The sequence below is a fragment of the Coregonus clupeaformis genome, chromosome 30 (genome assembly GCF_020615455.1).
Source record: "Coregonus clupeaformis isolate EN_2021a chromosome 30, ASM2061545v1, whole genome shotgun sequence".
Classification (NCBI taxonomy): domain Eukaryota; kingdom Metazoa; phylum Chordata; class Actinopteri; order Salmoniformes; family Salmonidae; genus Coregonus; species Coregonus clupeaformis.
In genome coordinates this window covers 46,788,529-46,805,833 of record NC_059221.1, presented here as the reverse complement: position 1 = coordinate 46,805,833, position 17,305 = coordinate 46,788,529, and the positions used below count along the sequence as shown (strand labels likewise).

At 42.1% G+C, this 17,305-nt stretch overlaps 1 protein-coding gene across 2 annotated transcripts; it reads right to left on the bottom strand.

The window, feature by feature from the left end:
- Positions 1–208: 208 nt before the first annotated feature.
- comta (catechol-O-methyltransferase a) lies at positions 209–11,929 on the bottom strand. Of its 2 annotated transcripts, XM_041857081.2 has the most exons (7): positions 11,591–11,929; positions 11,084–11,145; positions 2,499–2,670; positions 2,190–2,307; positions 1,407–1,600; positions 1,109–1,240; positions 209–998 (listed from the first exon to the last, which is right to left on the bottom strand). In XM_041857081.2, exons 3-7 carry the CDS (start codon positions 2,667–2,669, stop codon positions 819–821), a joined length of 795 nt encoding a protein of 264 aa, XP_041713015.1. In that variant the 5' UTR covers position 2,670; positions 11,084–11,145; positions 11,591–11,929; the 3' UTR covers positions 209–818. The 2 variants fall into 2 exon arrangements, with proteins under 2 accessions (XP_041713015.1, XP_041713014.1); XM_041857080.2 differs by lacking the exon at positions 11,084–11,145 and having other exon boundaries at positions 11,591–11,927.
- Positions 11,930–17,305: the final 5,376 nt, after the last annotated feature.

Here is a 17,305-nt window from a genome sequence, read left to right as displayed (position 1 = left end):
TGGCAAGCAAGGTTTACAATTGATAGATTAAATTATAGGGCCTAGCACCTAGCGTTTAAGAGCGTTGGAGTTTGAATCCCCGAACCAACTAGGTGAAAACTCGATCGATGTGCCTTTGAGCAAGGTACTTAACCCTAATTGCTCCTGTAAATTCATCTGTACAAGAGGGTCTGCTAAATGACTAAAATGTAATATACAACAACATATGTGAAGCATAAAGAATATAATGTAAAGCACTGCATTTTACTGTAATCACATCAGAAATATTCTAATAAGATGACTTCCTGATTTTATTAAGGTTGGTTTGACTACTGTTACACAACACTAAGTAGTTTTAAACCGTCAAATAAAGGCTTTGTGAAGAGGGCCAATACACCCGGTCTTCCTTTTGTACTCCACTATAGCAGACAGAAGGATACAGAGAGCTCAATTCAATTAAACCCACATTGCAGTATTTACGCAGTAGAGTCAAAATGGTTCTGGGCCCTCTAAAAGTAGCAGGAAGGCCTCCCTTACAGATAGGTCAGTGCTATCCGGAATCCTTGGGACGTCCCTACCCTAAACCTTAACTCTAACTCTAACCATAACCCTTAACCAACCCTAACCTTAACACTTACCTTAACCATTTTAAATGTCAACTTCAATGGGGCAGGGACGTCCCAAGGATCCCGGATAGCACAGACCCTAACGGATAGATGTTTTGTTTTCACAGTGCCACTCCTTAGTGTGTGCATGGGCAGTAGTTCAGTAAACAAAGACACTGCATAAACATTGGTGTGGTAGGCGTTATTGAATCTGAACCAAGGCCTGTCACGTCTTTATCCCAAGAACACAGATTTCTCCAGGCCATCCTCTACTTTAGTGTACTCCAGGTGGGATTTGAAATATTTGCTCTCGTAGCGGGGGCTGTTTCTGACATACTCCAAGTAGTCAGGGGTTCCAGGACAGATGACGTTGTCTGCCAGCAGTATGGAGCCTTTCCTCAGCAGCTGACACTCCTAAGGAAAGAGGCAAAGGAACAAAGGAAAAATTGGCTGCTGTTCATTTCCATGCAAAGTAATACAGTACATATACAGGGTAATTACAGACATATACAGCTGTTTGTTACCTCCAGAAGTTTGATATCGGGCAGGTAGCGGTCTTTCCAGTGGTCCAAGAAGACAAAATCAAACGTTTTAATCCCAAATAGCTCCTGCATCTTGGGGATTAGATCTCCTGAGGCTCCTTCCACCAGACAAATCTGCCAAAACATCATGGGAGTTATAATAACAGAAATATGATTGACTCTATCTACTGTGTCCCTGTTTGGAATTCAGTCATCACACCAGAGCAATGTTTAAGCATACATAAAGACCACAATGTGTGTTCTATTGAATTCAGCCCCTGTCTGTCCACAGCACCCTCACCTTGTCCTGGAGCCCAGAATACTCAATGATCTGGCGAGCCACAGCGGCATAGTCTGGGTTGAATTCCAGGGTAATGAGCTTGGTGCCAGGGGGCAGCAGGCGGGCAATACGCACAGTGGAGTAGCCACAGTACGTACCCAGCTCCAGGGCAGTGGATGGACTAACCTCGCACACCACAGAGTCCAAGATGACCCCTAAATACACAGACAGGACAATAATGTGACTAATATAACTACACAGTTCTTTGTGTCATTTCCTTGGAAACATACGGCAAATCAAATCAAATGTTATTTGTCACGTGCGCCAAATACAACAGGTGTAGACCTTACAGTGAAATGCTTACTTACCTTAACCAACAATGCAGTTTTAAGAAAAATAAGTGTAAAGTAAAAAATGTATAAGTAAAACATAACAAATAAAAATAAAAAACAAATAATTATAGAGCAGCAGTAAAATAACTGTAGCGGAATATATTCAAAAGTAACTGGTTATTTGACTGACTGTGCTTGTGGTGTGTGCTTCTGGCACGTGTGTGTGTGTCAAGTACCCCTCTATGCATGTGCAGTCATGCAGATGTCTTATTGACGCAGAGGAATTCCATCAGATCACATTCAGGACTGAGCTGTGATAAGTCTTGAGGCTATTCTCTCACGAAACAAGATAGACTTGTAGAGGGAGGGAAGAATCCACAGGACAACATTGAAGAGAGAGTGTAAAAACACACTGAGAGAGAGCAGGCAAATAGGAAATGCACGTGAAAGCAGAACACAAGGAGTACAATACCTTTCTCATCTCCCACATTCATGGCCCATTCAGAATGCCTGCAGAAGTAATCGATAGTAGAGATGACACTCTGAGGGTCTCCTTTGATGGCCTTCTTTTGAACAGCTCTCAGAAGACGCTGGGCATCAGAGGGAGAATGAGGGTTTGAGTGAGAAGAAAAAAAAAGAACCAGACCAGAAGAAACCTCGGACATTAATACAGGTGAAAGATCCAAAAGAAGCTATGACATCTTAATCTTCTATCACTTTTCTGCATTAATAAACGAGTAAATGTGAGTTCTGAAGGGTGAAAGGTCAGAGAGGAGGTCACCTGGGGTCGGGTGGATCGGGTGAGGGTGTTGAGAGCCCTCTCTACAATGGCGTCGTGCCAGAGCAGGGCCCACCATGCGTTGTACTGCACAGCTGCAGGGATCAGCCAGGAGTACAGGCCATACAGAACAGCTGCTCCGCCACAACACAAAGCCAGGAAAGACAGCAACATGCTGGGGAGGAAAAGACCAGGCACACTGTTACAGGAGAGCACACTAGGGTACTGTTTCCCTATGTTTGTCCTCAGTTGACCTCTGTTGCTACAACACTATAATAATATGTTGATTCAACGTACAATTGTAAGGCAACCAGCTGCAATAGGATTGTGCATTTGCTCAACATTTTAGAATATAGCTGAACCAACATACATTCTCAAGTTGAATTGTATGTTCACTCAACTTAGAATTTTAGGTTGAGTGAACATAATATTCAACTTGAGAATTTATTCAACCTTATCTGCATATTTCCCAGTGTAAAATTAAATTACTAACAGATTGGATTAGTTTAGAAAAATGCATGTTATTTATGTTCCATAAGATTAACCAACCAATGCAAAAACATATAGGAATATGATAATGTTGGGCGTGGTTTTGAGCAAACAGACATTTGTAATTTCACTCAACAAGCAGAGTTTGTTGATTTAACGTACAATTGTAAGGCAACCAGCTGCAATAGGATTGTGAATTTGCTCAACATTTGGCCATATAGCTGAACCAACATACACTGTTGCCTAACCTTCCAAAGGCAAACATGAATTTGTCATTTTAAGCAACAAGCTTTTTCAAATTCAGCTCACTTCGAGCGGAGTTTGAGTAAACAACACATTAGCTCAAATTCTTGTCCATTTGAAGTACACTCAACTCCCAGAATAACGCTGATTAAGCAATTTGCTAAATAGGCTTTTTTGTGTGTGTAACTGAACAACCTCAAAATGGGTGTAAGGCAAACACAAATAGGGTAAAGTCATGACTTTTTGAAAAGGGCTCTGGCCTTTGTACCAGAGTGAATCTTTAACGTCATGGTGGTGCAACATGTGTACAGTGCCTTGCAAAAGTATTCATCCCCCTTGGCGTTTTTCCTATTTTGTTGCATTACAACCTGTAATTTAAATTGATTTGTATTTGGATTTCAAGTAATGGCCATACATAAAATAGTCAAAATTGGTGAAGTGTCAAAACATTCTAAAAAATAAATAATGGAAAAGTGGTGCGTGCATATGTATTCACCCCCTTTGCTATGAAGCCCCTAAATAAGATCTGGTGCAACCAATTACCTTCAGAAGTCACATAATTAGTTAAATAAAGTCCAACTGTGTGCAATCTAAGTGTCACATGATCTGTCACATGATCTCAGTATACATATACACACACACACCTGTTCTGAAAGGCCCCAAAGTCTGCAACACCACTAAGCAAGGGGCACCACCAAGCAAGCGGCACCATGAAGACCAAGGAGCTCTCCAAACAGGTCAGGGACAAAGTTGTGGAGAAGTACAGATCAGGGTTGAGTTATAAAAAAAATATCTGAAACTGTGAACATCCCACGGAGCACCATTAAATCCATTATTAAAAAATGGAAAGAATATGGCACCACAATAAACCTGCCAAGAGAGGGCTGCCCACCAAAACTCACAGACCAGACAAGGAGGGCATTAATCAGAGAGGCAACAAAGAGACCAAAGATAACCCTGAAGGAGCTGAAAAGCTCCACAGCAGAGAGTGGAGTATCTGTCCATAGGACCACTTTAAGCTGTACACTCCACAGAGCTGGGCTTTACGGAAGAGTGGGCAGAAAAAATCCATTGCTTAAAGAAAAAAATAAGCAAACACGTTTGGTGTTCGCCAAAAGGCATGTGGGAGACTCCCCAAACATATGGAAGAAGGTACTCTGGTCAGATGAGACTAAAATTGAGCTTTTTGGCCATCAAGGAAAACGCTATGTCTGGCGCAAACCCAACACCTCTCATCACCCCGAGAACACCATCCCCACAGTGAAGCATGGTGGTGGCAGCATCGGCAGGGACTGGTAAACTGGTCAGAATTGAAGGAATGATGGATGGCGCTAAATACAGGGAAATTCTTGAGGGAAACCTGTTTCAGTCTTCCAGAGATTTGAGACTGCGACAGAGGTTCACCTTCCAGCAGGACAATGACCCTAAGCATACTGCTAAAGCAACACTCTAGTGGTTTAAGGGGAAACATTTATTTATTCAAAGCCCAGACCTCAATCCAATTGAGAATCTGTGGTATGACTTAAAGATTGCTGTACACCAGCGGAACCCATCCAACTTGAAGGAGCTGGAGCAGTTTTGCCTTGAAGAATGGGCAACAATCACAGTGGGTAGATGTGCCAAGCTTATAGAGACATACCCCAAGAGACTTGCAGCTGTAATTGCTGCAAAAGGTGGCTCTACAAAGTATTGACTTTGGGGGGGTGAATAGTTTTGCTGTAATGAATACTCAGGGAGAAAAAGGTGTAGATTCACGCGCAGAGCGTGGCAGGTGTTTATTTCGCCTTCACAGAAGGTAGGAATCGTGGTCACAGGCAGGCAATGGTCATACACAGATAGGCAAACAGGCAGGTGAATCAATAACTAGGACTGAAGGCTATAACTGGTTCTCACAAACAAGCTAGGAAAAGGCTTAGTAGAGTCAAAATGAACAATACCTCACAGGGCACAAACAGAATGAACTGAACTAAATAAGGAGCTGATGAGACCAGGTGAGTAACAACACAGGTGAAATCAATGAACAAAAATGAAAGACAGGGCTACGTTTAAGAACACAAAGAAACAGGGCTATGTTCAAGAACACAAGGTGAACTAAGAAAATAAATACAGAACCTTACATATGCACGCTCAAGTTTTCTGTTTTTTTGTCATATTTCTTGTTTGTTTCACAAAAAAAATGTATTTTGCATCTTCAAAGTGGTAGGCATGTTGTGTAAATCAAATGATACAAACCCCCAAAAAATACATTTTAATCCCAGGTTGTAAGGCAACAAAATAGGAAAAATGCCAAGGGGGGTGAATACTTTCGCAAGCCACTGTACAGTGGGGAAAAAAAGTATTTAGTCAGCCACCAATTGTGCAAGTTCTCCCACTTAAAAAGATGAGAGAGGCCTGTAATTTTCATCATAGGTACACGTCAACTATGACAGACAAAATGAGAAAAGAAATCCAGAAAATCACATTGTAGGATTTTTTATGAATTTACTTGCAAATTATGGTGGAAAATAAGTATTTGGTCAATAACAAAAGTTTCTCAATACTTTGTTATATACCCTTTGTTGGCAATGACACAAGTCAAACGTTTTCTGTAAGTCTTCACAAGGTTTTCACACACTGTTGCTGGTATTTTGGCCCATTCCTCCATGCAGATCTCCTCTAGAGCAGTGATGTTTTGGGGCTGTCGCTGGGCAACACGGACTTTCAACTCCCTCCAAAGATTTTCTATGGGGGTTGAGATCTGGAGACTGGCTAGGCCACTCCAGGACCTTGAAATGCTTCTTACGAAGCCACTCCTTCGTTGCCCGGGCGGTGTGTTTGGGATCATTGTCATGCTGAAAGACCCAGCCACGATTCATCTTCAATGCCCTTGCTGATGGAAGGAGGTTTTCACTCAAAATCTCACGATACATGGCCCCATTAATTCTTTCCTTTACACGGATCAGTCGTCCTGGTCCCTTTGCAGAAAAACAGCCCCAAAGCATGATGTTTCCACCCCCATGCTTCACAGTAGGTATGGTGTTCTTTGGATGCAACTCAGCATTCTTTGTCCTCCAAACACGACTGAGTTGAGTTTTTACCAAAAAAGTTATATTTTGGTTTCATCTGACCATATGACATTCTCCCAATCCTCTTCTGGATCATCCAAATGCACTCTAGCAAACTTCAGACGGGCCTGGACATGTACTGGCTTAAGCAGGGGGACACGTCTGGCACTGCAGGATTTGAGTCCCTGGCGGCGTAGTGTGTTACTGATGGTAGGCTTTGTTACTTTGGTCCCAGCTCTCTGCAGGTCATTCACTAGGTCCCCCCGTGTGGTTCTGGGATTTTTGCTCACCGTTCTTGTGATCATTTTGACCCCACGGGGTGAGATCTTGCTTGGAGCCACAGATCGAGGGAGATTATCAGTGGTCTTGCATGTCTTCCATTTCCTAATAATTGCTCCCACAGTTGATTTCTTCAAACCAAGCTGCTTACCTATTGCAGATTCAGTCTTCCCAGCCTGGTGCAGGTCTACAATGTTGTTTCTGGTGTCCTTTGATAGCTCTTTGGTCTTGGCCATAGTGGAGTTTGGAGTGTGACTGTTTGAGGTTGTGGACAGGTGTCTTTTATACTGATAACAAGTTCAAACAGGTGCCATTAATACAAGTAACGAGTGGAGGACAGAGGAGCCTCTTAAAGAAGAAGTTACAGGTCTGTGAGAGCCAGAAATCTTGCTTGTTTGTAGGTGACCAAATACTTATTTTCCACCATAATTTGCAAATAAATTCATTAAAATCCTACAATGTGATTTTCTGGATTTTTTTTCCTAAATTTGTCTGTCATAGTTGACGTGTACCTATGATGAAAATTACAGGCCTCTCTCATCTTTTTAAGTGGGAGAACTTGCACAATTGGTGGCTGACTAAATATTTTTTTCCCCCACTGTAGTTATGATGAACAACATGCTAGTAAACCTTACTACAGCACTGTGCATTAAGATAATAGATAGTCTTATGAAGATAGACAGCCTTGTGAATTATGCATATCATAAATAAAACACTATTGATATTGAATAGTGCGTCACTGGTGTTTGGTTAATATGTTGCAACTCTTCCTATGAATCCCAACGGTACGCGACCCATATGAAATCATAAATAATTTCTAATAACCCTCTGTAGACACAATTAAATAGAACTAAATATACATTTCAAATGAAACTGCAGTGGGAAGAGCTGCTGGAAAGTAAGAAAAATGTGTAATGCACCGCACTCAGCTCTTTCCTTGCACATGAAAGAGGTGAATGAAGGAAAGGGTGCAATCGTTTTGCTTGGGTCTAGAGGTGCTGTTTCTGCATGTATTGTGTGAAAATTGGCTTCAAGCCCAGGGTTAAGAACTGTGTCACAGTAAAGTCACAATAGGGTTATTCTTGAATTGCGGTGGTAAAAGCTTTCCCTTGACTTTGGCACCATGTAAAAACACTTTAAAATGACAAAAACATTACAAATAATAAGTTTTCTGTTTTATTTAACATTACAAATAATACTTTTTTATTTTTTTAATGTCATTTAGCAGACGCTCTTATCCAGAGCGACTTACAGTTAGTGAGTGCATACATTATTTTTAATTTTTTCATACTGGCCCCCCGTGGGAATCGAACCCACAACCCTGGTGTTGCAAACGCCATGCTCTACCAACTGAGCTACATCCGTGCCGGCCATTCCCTCCCCTACCCTGGACGACGCTGGGCCAATTGTGCGCCGCCCCATGGGTCTCCCGGTCGCGGCAGGCTACAACAGAGCTTGGATTCGAACCAGGATCTCTAGTGGCACAGCTAGCACTGCAATGCAGTGCCTTAGACCACTGCGCCACTCGCCATATGTAAGTCCTTTATACTGCAACACGTCTATTTGTATGCATTGTAGAAACTACTGGGGGCTAGCAGGTTGGCTTGTCCCACTGGTGATGTGAAGAGGTGTAGTGACATGTTTTGGGGATTTATATATACACTACCAGTCAAAAGTTTGGACACACCTACTCGTTCAAGGGTTTTTCTTTATTTTTACTATTTTTTACATTGTAGAATAATAGTGAAGACATCAAAACAATGAAATAACACATATGGAATCATGTAGTAACCAAAAAAGTGTTAAACAAATCAAAATATATTTGATATTTGAGATTCTTCAAATAGCCACCCTTTGCCTTGATGACATCTTTGCACACTCTTGGCATTCTCTCAACCAGCTTCATGAGGTAGTCACCTGGAATACATTTCAATTAACAGGTGTGCCTTCTTAAAAGTTAATTTGTGGAATTCATTTCCTTCTTAATGTGTTTGAGCCAATCAGTTGTGTTGTGACAAGGTAGGGGTGGTATACAGAAGATAGCCCTATTTGGTAAGAGAAACAACAGTCCATCATTACTTTAAGACATGAAGGTCAGTCAATACGGAACATTTCAATACCTTTGAAAGTTTCTTCAAGTGCAGTCACAAAAACCATCAAGCGCTATGATGAAACTGGCTCTCATGAGGACCGCCACAGGAATGGAAGACCCAGAGTTACCTCTGTTGCAGAGGATAAGTTCATTAGAGTTACCAGCCTCAGAAATTGCAGCACAAATAAATGCTTCACAGAGTTCAAGTAACAGACACATCTCAACATCAACTGTTCATAGGAGACTGTGTGAATCAGGCCTTCGTGGTCGAATTGCTGCAAAGAAACCACTACTAAAGGAAACTGATAAGAAGAAGAGACTTGCTTGGGCCAAGAAACACGAGCAATGGATATTAGACCGATGGAAATGTATCCTTTGGTTTGGAGTCCAAACTGGAGATTTTTGGTTCCAACCGCTGTGGCTTTGTGAGACGCTGTGTGGGTGAACAGATGATCTCCTCATGTGTATTTCCCACCATAAAGCATGGAGGAGGAGGTGTTATGATGTGGGGATGCTTTTCTGGTGACATTGTCTGTGATTTATTTAGAATTCAAGGCACACTTAACCAGCATGGCTACTACAGCATTCTGCAGTGATACGCCATCCCATCTGGTTTGGGCTTAGTGGGACTATCATTTGTTTTTCAACAGGACAATGACCCAACACAACTCCAGGCTGTGTAAGGCTATATTACCAAGAAGGAGAGTGATGGAGTGCTGCATCAGATGACCTGGCCTCCACAATCCCCCGACCTCAACCCAATTGAGATGGTTTGGGATGTGTCGGACCGCAGAGTGAAGGAAAAGCAGCCAACAAGTGCTCAGCATATGTGGGAACTCCTTCAAGACTGTTGGAAAAGCATTCCAGGTGAAGCTATACCAAGAGTGTGCAACGCTGTCATCAAGGCAAAGGGTGGCTATTTGAAGAATCTCACATTTAAAAGATATTTTGATTTGTTTAACCCTTTTTTGGTTACTACATGATTCCATATGTGTTATTTCATAGTTTTGATGTCTTCACTATTATTCTACAATGTAAAAAATAGTAAAAATAAAGAAAAACCCTTGAATGAGTAGGTGTGTCCAAACTTTTGACTGGTAGTATACTACTTTGAATGCTAAACAGTGAGCAAACATATTTAATATATTGTATAGATCAATAAAAACAAAGAAGGCAACAAAGAAGGCTATTAAAATACTTTTTTACTAGTATGATGTGTCCCTCAGTTGTATGTCATTGGTGTTACCACCTTTAAAATCACTGATTACAAAGATATATAAGGACCTTGAGCATTCTCTCCAGTGGCAAACTTATCTGAGGAGGGGTCTATAAAGAAAATGATTAGCTAATCACACCTTTTATTATGTCATGAATGTGAGGATTCCATTGATAATTTTGTGTGTCTAAAGGGTCACTTGGTGTTAGTCAATTTAAATGAAGAGAACTAATATTGTGAGCAAAATGATTAATCATATCACTTTAGTAAATTCTTTTTTTGTTTGATGACCTTAGATTTGAACATTTGTGGCATCCGTTTCAGAAAATCCCCAATTACCAAAAAAGGTGTTATTGGTGTTACCGTCATTGGTGTTACTACTCCTACCAGTGGCACAATGTTATCATAATGGTACAAATTATTTAAAGTCATTAAGCTGCCATATTAGTTGATTTAGAATGGGAAGATATATTTAAATAAATACAAACTAGAAAAATGTAGTTAATATTTTCCAAAATGCCATGCCCAAATGGCACCGTAATTCAAGAACGATCCAATAGCAATGAGTTATCGTGATTCTCAACTGCTATACTTGTAAGCAGAATAATATATTAGACAGCTTTGAAAGGTGACAAAATATGTTATATGTATGTTATAACCTCGAAAATCTACGTTTACAAAGTCCTTTGACAATTGAACAATTGAACAGATGTAAATCGAACTAGCAAGGGAATCAAATTGTGCTCCTATTACAATATCAGGGTTTAGCCAATATAGAACAACGACAAATTAGTCACATTACAACCCTCCCTAATTAGTAGGCAGCAATACACTTTTGACCGGAGTCTCCTTTCAGTTGTTGTTGTTGTCAAGAGTCGCTGAGGGAATAGCCATCTCAAAGCATATTGACAGCAGCAGACACCAACAAAGGAGGACTTCACGGCCCACGGCTTCAAAAGAACAATAGAGGTGCCTGAGAAATGTCACACAGTGAATTAAAGATGCTATCACACATTGGGCAAACACGGCTTGAATCAATGTTGTTTCCACAAATTTCAACAACAACAAAATAAATGTGATGACGTTGAATCAACGTGGAAAACTGACTGGATTTGCAAAAAGTCATCAACATAAGGACATTTCGTATTTTTTTCACCCAACTTTTGGATTTCACCTTGAATTCACGTTAGTTTACAACTCAACCAAATGTCAATCAAAAATAGACCTTGAACTGAGCAGGTAGATGAGATAGCAGCAACAGCAGACAGGCGGTGAGGAATCTGTCAGCTGAGACAATATTAATTTACATGGATAATAAAGCATGTGATGATATTATCCTAATCTCTTTGGGAGAGGTTGAAGTCATGTTCAAGCTACATTACACAGACAAGTACAAATATTTAGCTCTGCAAATGACCATTTCATGCAATATCAAATATATCTATATTTATTATATACATATGAATTGAAGTAATTCTAAACTAACATATTATACATGTTCTCAGATGTCAGTAAGATCTCTTGTTTCAGGTCAAGGCAAAGCACCACAAACAATACTGTTATTGTGGTGGGGGGAGTTTCAAGTTAACATTTTCACATTTCCTAAACAGCAACATGCACACAGAAAGCAATCTCACCATGGCTTTTCATGGAATTTAACACAACAAAGAAAGGACAGACAAACTGTTGAACATAATTCTGAAACGTAATTTCCTACAGAGGCATATCTTACTTCCTGCTGATGTCTCCACGCTCAGAGCTGCTTCTCCACAACCTCTTATCCTTTGTTGCCTGTTTCTCCTTTAAGCCCCTAACTACACTATGAGCACAGTCCTCTCTCACTCTCTCTCTCTCTTTCTCTCTCCCCCTCGCTCTATCCTCTCTCTCGCTCTCGCTCTCCCAGGCAGCTTTGATGTGAGCTGAAAGGAATGTGCAGCTATAGGTCAAACTGCAAAGCTTGGCTCAGTTGCACACACACTGACGGTGACATAGCATAAGCCCCAAAACACACCCACACAAAGAGAGAAAGGCTAATCAACAGCCAACTGGGCAGAGTTTTAAATCCCTCTTTAGCCAATCATGTAATAATCCCATCTCTCTCTTTCTTCCTCTTAGCATGCTACTCTCTCTCTTTATCTTCCTATCCTATCTCTCTCTTTCTGCCCCTCCCCCTTTACACCCTCCCCTTACTACAATAATTCACACATTCTGTAAAATAGATCAAGAGAGAACAGCAGGAGAACTACACCCTATATGGACAGTCTTTTTTTCACATTCAGGATGTATAAAAAGAGCCTGAATGGAAAGAGCTTGAATACTACTTCATTATAAAAATAAAAAAAATAGAAGAAAACAAGACATAAAATATGAAAACATGGTTAAAATATCTTCAATAATGGCAGTTGTGCAGTGGGAATGGCAGTTACATGTAAGTGTCCCTGGACGCTGTTTTGCAGACCACCATACCCTGCCTGACCTTATGGGCCTGCACCGGGAGGGCCAGAGGGTGGAGAGGCACAACATAATTCTCTCTCTGTACCTGCCATCCGCAATCTCCATCACACTTGAACACAGATACTCCCTCCCAGCTAGTGCATCCCCACACACTGGAGAAACACACTCTGTTATTTAGTGTGATTGCCTCTAAAACATGATAGCATCACACACACTACACTTTTGAAAATAATCTCTATTTAACTAATATGCTGCATTGTAGTGCATTTCCCCCTGTTATAAATAATAATACTGTACTGTCATTATCTGCAGCACAGAGAAATAAATCCAGGTTTTGCCAGTGTTTTATTCCTAAAGCTGCCCCATTACACATATCGGTAGGAAGAGAGGTAGCCTTATTGCTTGTGGGATATTGATACACACATGCACACACACACTAGGCTATTGATATTTTATTCTGAGCCTACACCAGGCTAAACAGTGACATCTGGTGGCCAGTGGATGTATCATCCTACGATACTGTACTCCAGGTTGACATTTGCATTTTTACTTAACTACCCAGTCCCAGTGTTTTTCATTATTCCATTACTCAGATTAATAAACCATCTATAGCACTGTATTTTGCTGTTGTTCAGTCCATTGAATATGTCAGTTGGAATGAGTTCTCAGCAACAACAAAAAATAAACATAAACCATAAACCTGTGCGCCCCGTATAACTACAGGCCATTGCAGAGTACAGGACTTGCCAGTATTATAAGTAATACTGGGCTGCTGAGCTCAACAGTCATGGTTGGTATGTTAGCCCTAGTCTTCCAGGGTCGAGGGTTTTCCATGTTGACGGTTTTCTGTCAAGTCTCTCTGGCATGTTTAGAGAGAAGTGCTGCAGGGATGTCTCTGCCTGGACAACAACACAGGAGTGACTAACTGGACGTCTCCATGGTTATTGAGCTAACTTTTAGGTCTGTTTTCAAGTCATAGACTATTTCAGACTGAATGATTACTGTCAGGAGTTTGTGTTCTGTACTAACTTGAAACTGGGCCAGGAAATGTTTGGTCCGTGCTATCCGGGATCCTTGGGACATCCCTACCCCATTGACGTTGAAATTATAAGGCCATAAGCAAACAAGAAAATGCTAATCTAGTGGCCGGGGACTTTAATGCAAGAAAACTGAAATCTGTTTTACCTCATTTCTACCAGCATGTCACATGTGCAACAGGAGAAGAAAAAAAAACTCTAGATCACCTTTACTCCACACACAGAGACGCGTACAAAGCTCTCCCTCGCTCTCCAATTGGCAAATCTAACCATAACTCTATCCTCCTGATTCCTGCTTACAAGCAAAAACTAAAACAGGAAGTACTAATGAAACGCTCAATACGGAAGTGGTCCGATGAAGCGGATGCTAAATTACATCACTGTTTTGCTAGCACAGACTGGAATATGTTCCGGGATTCATCCGATGGCATTGCGGAGTATACCACGTCAGTCACCGGCTTCATTAATAAGTGCATCGATGACTTCGTCCCCACAGTGACTGTGCGTACATATTCCAACCAGAAGCCATGGATTACAGGCAACATCCGCACTGAGCTAAAGGCTAGAGCTGCCGCTTTCAAGGAGCGGAACACAAATCCGGACGCTTATAAGAAATCCTGCTACGTCCGACGAACCATCAAACAGGCAAAGCGCCAATACAGGACTAAGATCGAATCCTATCACACCGGCTCTGATGCTCGTTGGATGTGGCAGGGCTTGCAAACTATCACAGATTACAAAGGGAAACCCAACCGTGAGCTGCCCAGTGACGTGAGCCTACCAGATGAGCTAAATGATTTCCATGCTCGCTTCGAGGCAAGCAACACTGAACAATGCATGAGCGCACCAGCTGTTCCGGACAACTGTGTGATCACGCTCTCCGTAGCCAATGTGAGTAAGGCCTTTAAACAGGTTAACATTCACAAGGCTGCAGGGCCAGACGGATTACCAGGATGCGTACTCAGTGCATGAGCTGACTAGCTGGCAAGTTTCTTCACTGACATTTTCAACCTCTCCCTGACTCAGTCTGTAATACCTACATGTTTCAAGCAGACCACCATAGTCCCTGTGCCCAAGAACGCCAAGGGAACCTGTCTAAATGACTATCGCTCCGTAGCACTCACATCTGTAGCCATGAAATGCTTTGAAAGGCTGGACATGCCTCACATCAACACCCTCATCCCAGACACCCTGGACCCACTCCAATTCGCATTCCACCCCAACAGATCCACAGATGACGCAAACTCTATTGCACTCCACACTTCCCTTTCCCACCTGGACAAAAGGAACACCTACGTGAGAATGCTGTTCATTGACTACAGCTCAGCATTCAACACCATAGTGCCCTCCAAGCTCATCACTAAGCTAAGGACCCTGGGACTGAACACCTCCCTCTGCAACTGGATCCTGGACTTCCTGATGATCCGCCCCCAGGTGGTGAGGGTAGGCAACAACACATCCACCACGCACGACTACAATACCATCATTAAGTTTGCCGATGACACGATGGTGGCAGGCCTGATCACCGACGACGATGAGACAGCCTGATAGGGAGGAGGTCAGAGACCTGGCAGTGTGGTGCCGGGACAACCTCTCCCTCAAGGTGAGCAAGACCAAGGAGCTGATCGTGGACTACAGGAAAAGGAGGGCCGAGCACACCCCCATTCAGATCGACGGGGCTGTAGTGGAGCGGGTCGAGAGCTTCAAGTTCCTTGGTGTCCACATCACTAAGAACCTATCATGGTCCAAACACACCAACACAGTCGTGAAGAGGGCACAACAATGCCTATTCCCCCTCTGGAGGCTGAAAATATTAGCATGGAACTTCAGATCTTCAAAAAGTTCTACAGCTGCACCATCGAGAGCATCCTGACTAGTTGCATCACCGCTTGGTATGGCAACTGCTCGGCATCCAACCGCAAGGCGATACAGAGGGTAGTGCGTATGGCCATCCAAGTCTGGGACCAAAAGACTCCTTAACAGCTTCTACCCCCCAAGCCATTAGACTGCTGAACAGTTAATCAAATGGCTACCCGGACTATTTGCATTGACCCCCTTATTTTATTATGATTATTTTTTGCACTGACTCTCTTGCACTAGCTCGATGTACACTCACTGGACTCTAACCACACACTCACACATACCACACTGACACTCCAACACACACACACACACACTCACATTCCTTCACACTCTTCACATACCCTGCTGCTACTCTGGGGTAGGGGAGGGAATGGCTGGCAGGGATGTAGCTCAGTTGATAGAACATGTTGTGGGTTCGATTCCCACGGGGGGCCAGTATAAAAAAATATGTATTCACTAACTGTAAGTCGCTCTGGATAAGAGCGTCTGCTAAATGACTAAAATGTAAATGTAAAATGTAAATTATCTATGCCAAGTCACTTTACCCCTACCGACATGTACATATTACCTCAACTAACCCGTACCCCCGCACATTGACTGGTACCGGTACCACTTGTATATAGCCTTGTTATTGTTATTTATTGTGTTACTAGTTTTTAGTTAAGGGCATTGTTAGTTCATGGGTCGTAAGTAAGCATTTCATGGTAAGGTTTTCACCTGTTGTATTTGGCTCATGTGACAAATACAATTTAATTTGAAATGTAAAATGGTTATGTTAAGGTTAGGTAAGGGTTATGGTTATGGTTAGGGTAGGGGTTAAGGTTAGGGTTTAGGGTAGGCACGCCAAGGATTCTGGATAGCACTGACCGGGAATTTTTGCTATCAATCACCCAAGTTCCTCCATATTGAGATCATTATAATGAATTGATCAGTTATCTCCAGTGTTTGTTTATTTGCAACCTTGAAATTGTGCATGCTACAATTCAATGTAGTTGTATCTGCTATATATAGCTCTGGAAAAAAATAAAAGACCGCTGCAAAATTATCAGTTTCTCTGGTTTTACTATTTATAGGTATGTGTTTGGGTGAAATTAACATTTTTGTTTTATTGTATAAACTACTGACAACATTTCTCCCAAATTCCAAATAAAAATATTGTCAGTTAGAGCATTTATTTGCAGAAAATGACAACTAGTCAAAATAACAAAAAAGATGCAGTGTTGTCAGACCTCGAATAATGCAAAGAAAATAAGTTCATGTTCATTTTTAAACAACACAATACTAATGTTTTAACTTAGGAAGAGTTCAGAAATCAATATTTGGTGGAATAACCCTGATTTTCAATCACAGCTTTCATGCGTCTTGGCATGCTCTCCACCAGTCTTTCACATTGATGTTGGGTGACTTTATGCCACTCCTGGCGCAAAAATTCAAGCAGCTCGGCTTTGTTTGATGGCTTGTGACCATCCATCTTCCTTTTGATCACATTCCAGAAGTTTTCAATGGAGTTCAGGTCTGGAGATTGGGCTGGCCATGACAGGGTCTTGATCTGGTGGTCCTCCATCTACACCTTGATTGACCTGGGTGTGTGGCATGGCGCATTGTCCTGCTGGAAAAACCAATCCTCAGAGTTGGGGAACAATGTCAGAGCAAAAGGAGGCAAGTTTTCTTCCAGGACAACCTTGTACATGGCTTGATTCATGCATCCTTCACAAAGACAAATCTGCCCGATTCCAGCCTTGCTGAAGCACCCCCAGATCATCACCAACCCTCCGCCAAATGTCACAGTGGGTGCGAGACACTGTGGCTTGTAGGGCTCTCCAGGTCTCCGTCTAACCATTAGACGACCAGGTGTTGGGCAAAGCTGAAAATTGGACTCATCAGAGAAGATGACCTTACTCCAGTCCTCTACGGTCCAATCCTTATGGTATTTTGCAAACCTCAGCCTGGCTCTTCTTTGCTTCTCATTGATGAAGGGCTTTTTACTAGCTTTGCACGACTTCAGCCCTGCCCCTAGGAGCCTGTTTCGAACCGTCCTCGCCGTGCACTTCACCCCAGCTGCCGTTTGCCATTCTTTTTGTAGGTCACTTGAT

Excerpts from the sequence above, each read along its gene's own strand:
- comta (XM_041857081.2), bottom strand. The coding sequence starts at position 2,669 with ATGTTGCTGTCTTTCCTGGCTTTGTGTTGTGGCGGAGCAGCTGTTCTG. Across the intron at positions 2,308-2,498 it reads CCCGATCCACCCGACCCCAG|CGTCTTCTGAGAGCTGTTCA; the intron begins GTGACCTCCTCT and ends TCTGATGCCCAG. Across the intron at positions 1,601-2,189 it reads GAATGTGGGAGATGAGAAAG|GGGTCATCTTGGACTCTGTG; the intron begins GTATTGTACTCC and ends CTGTGTATTTAG.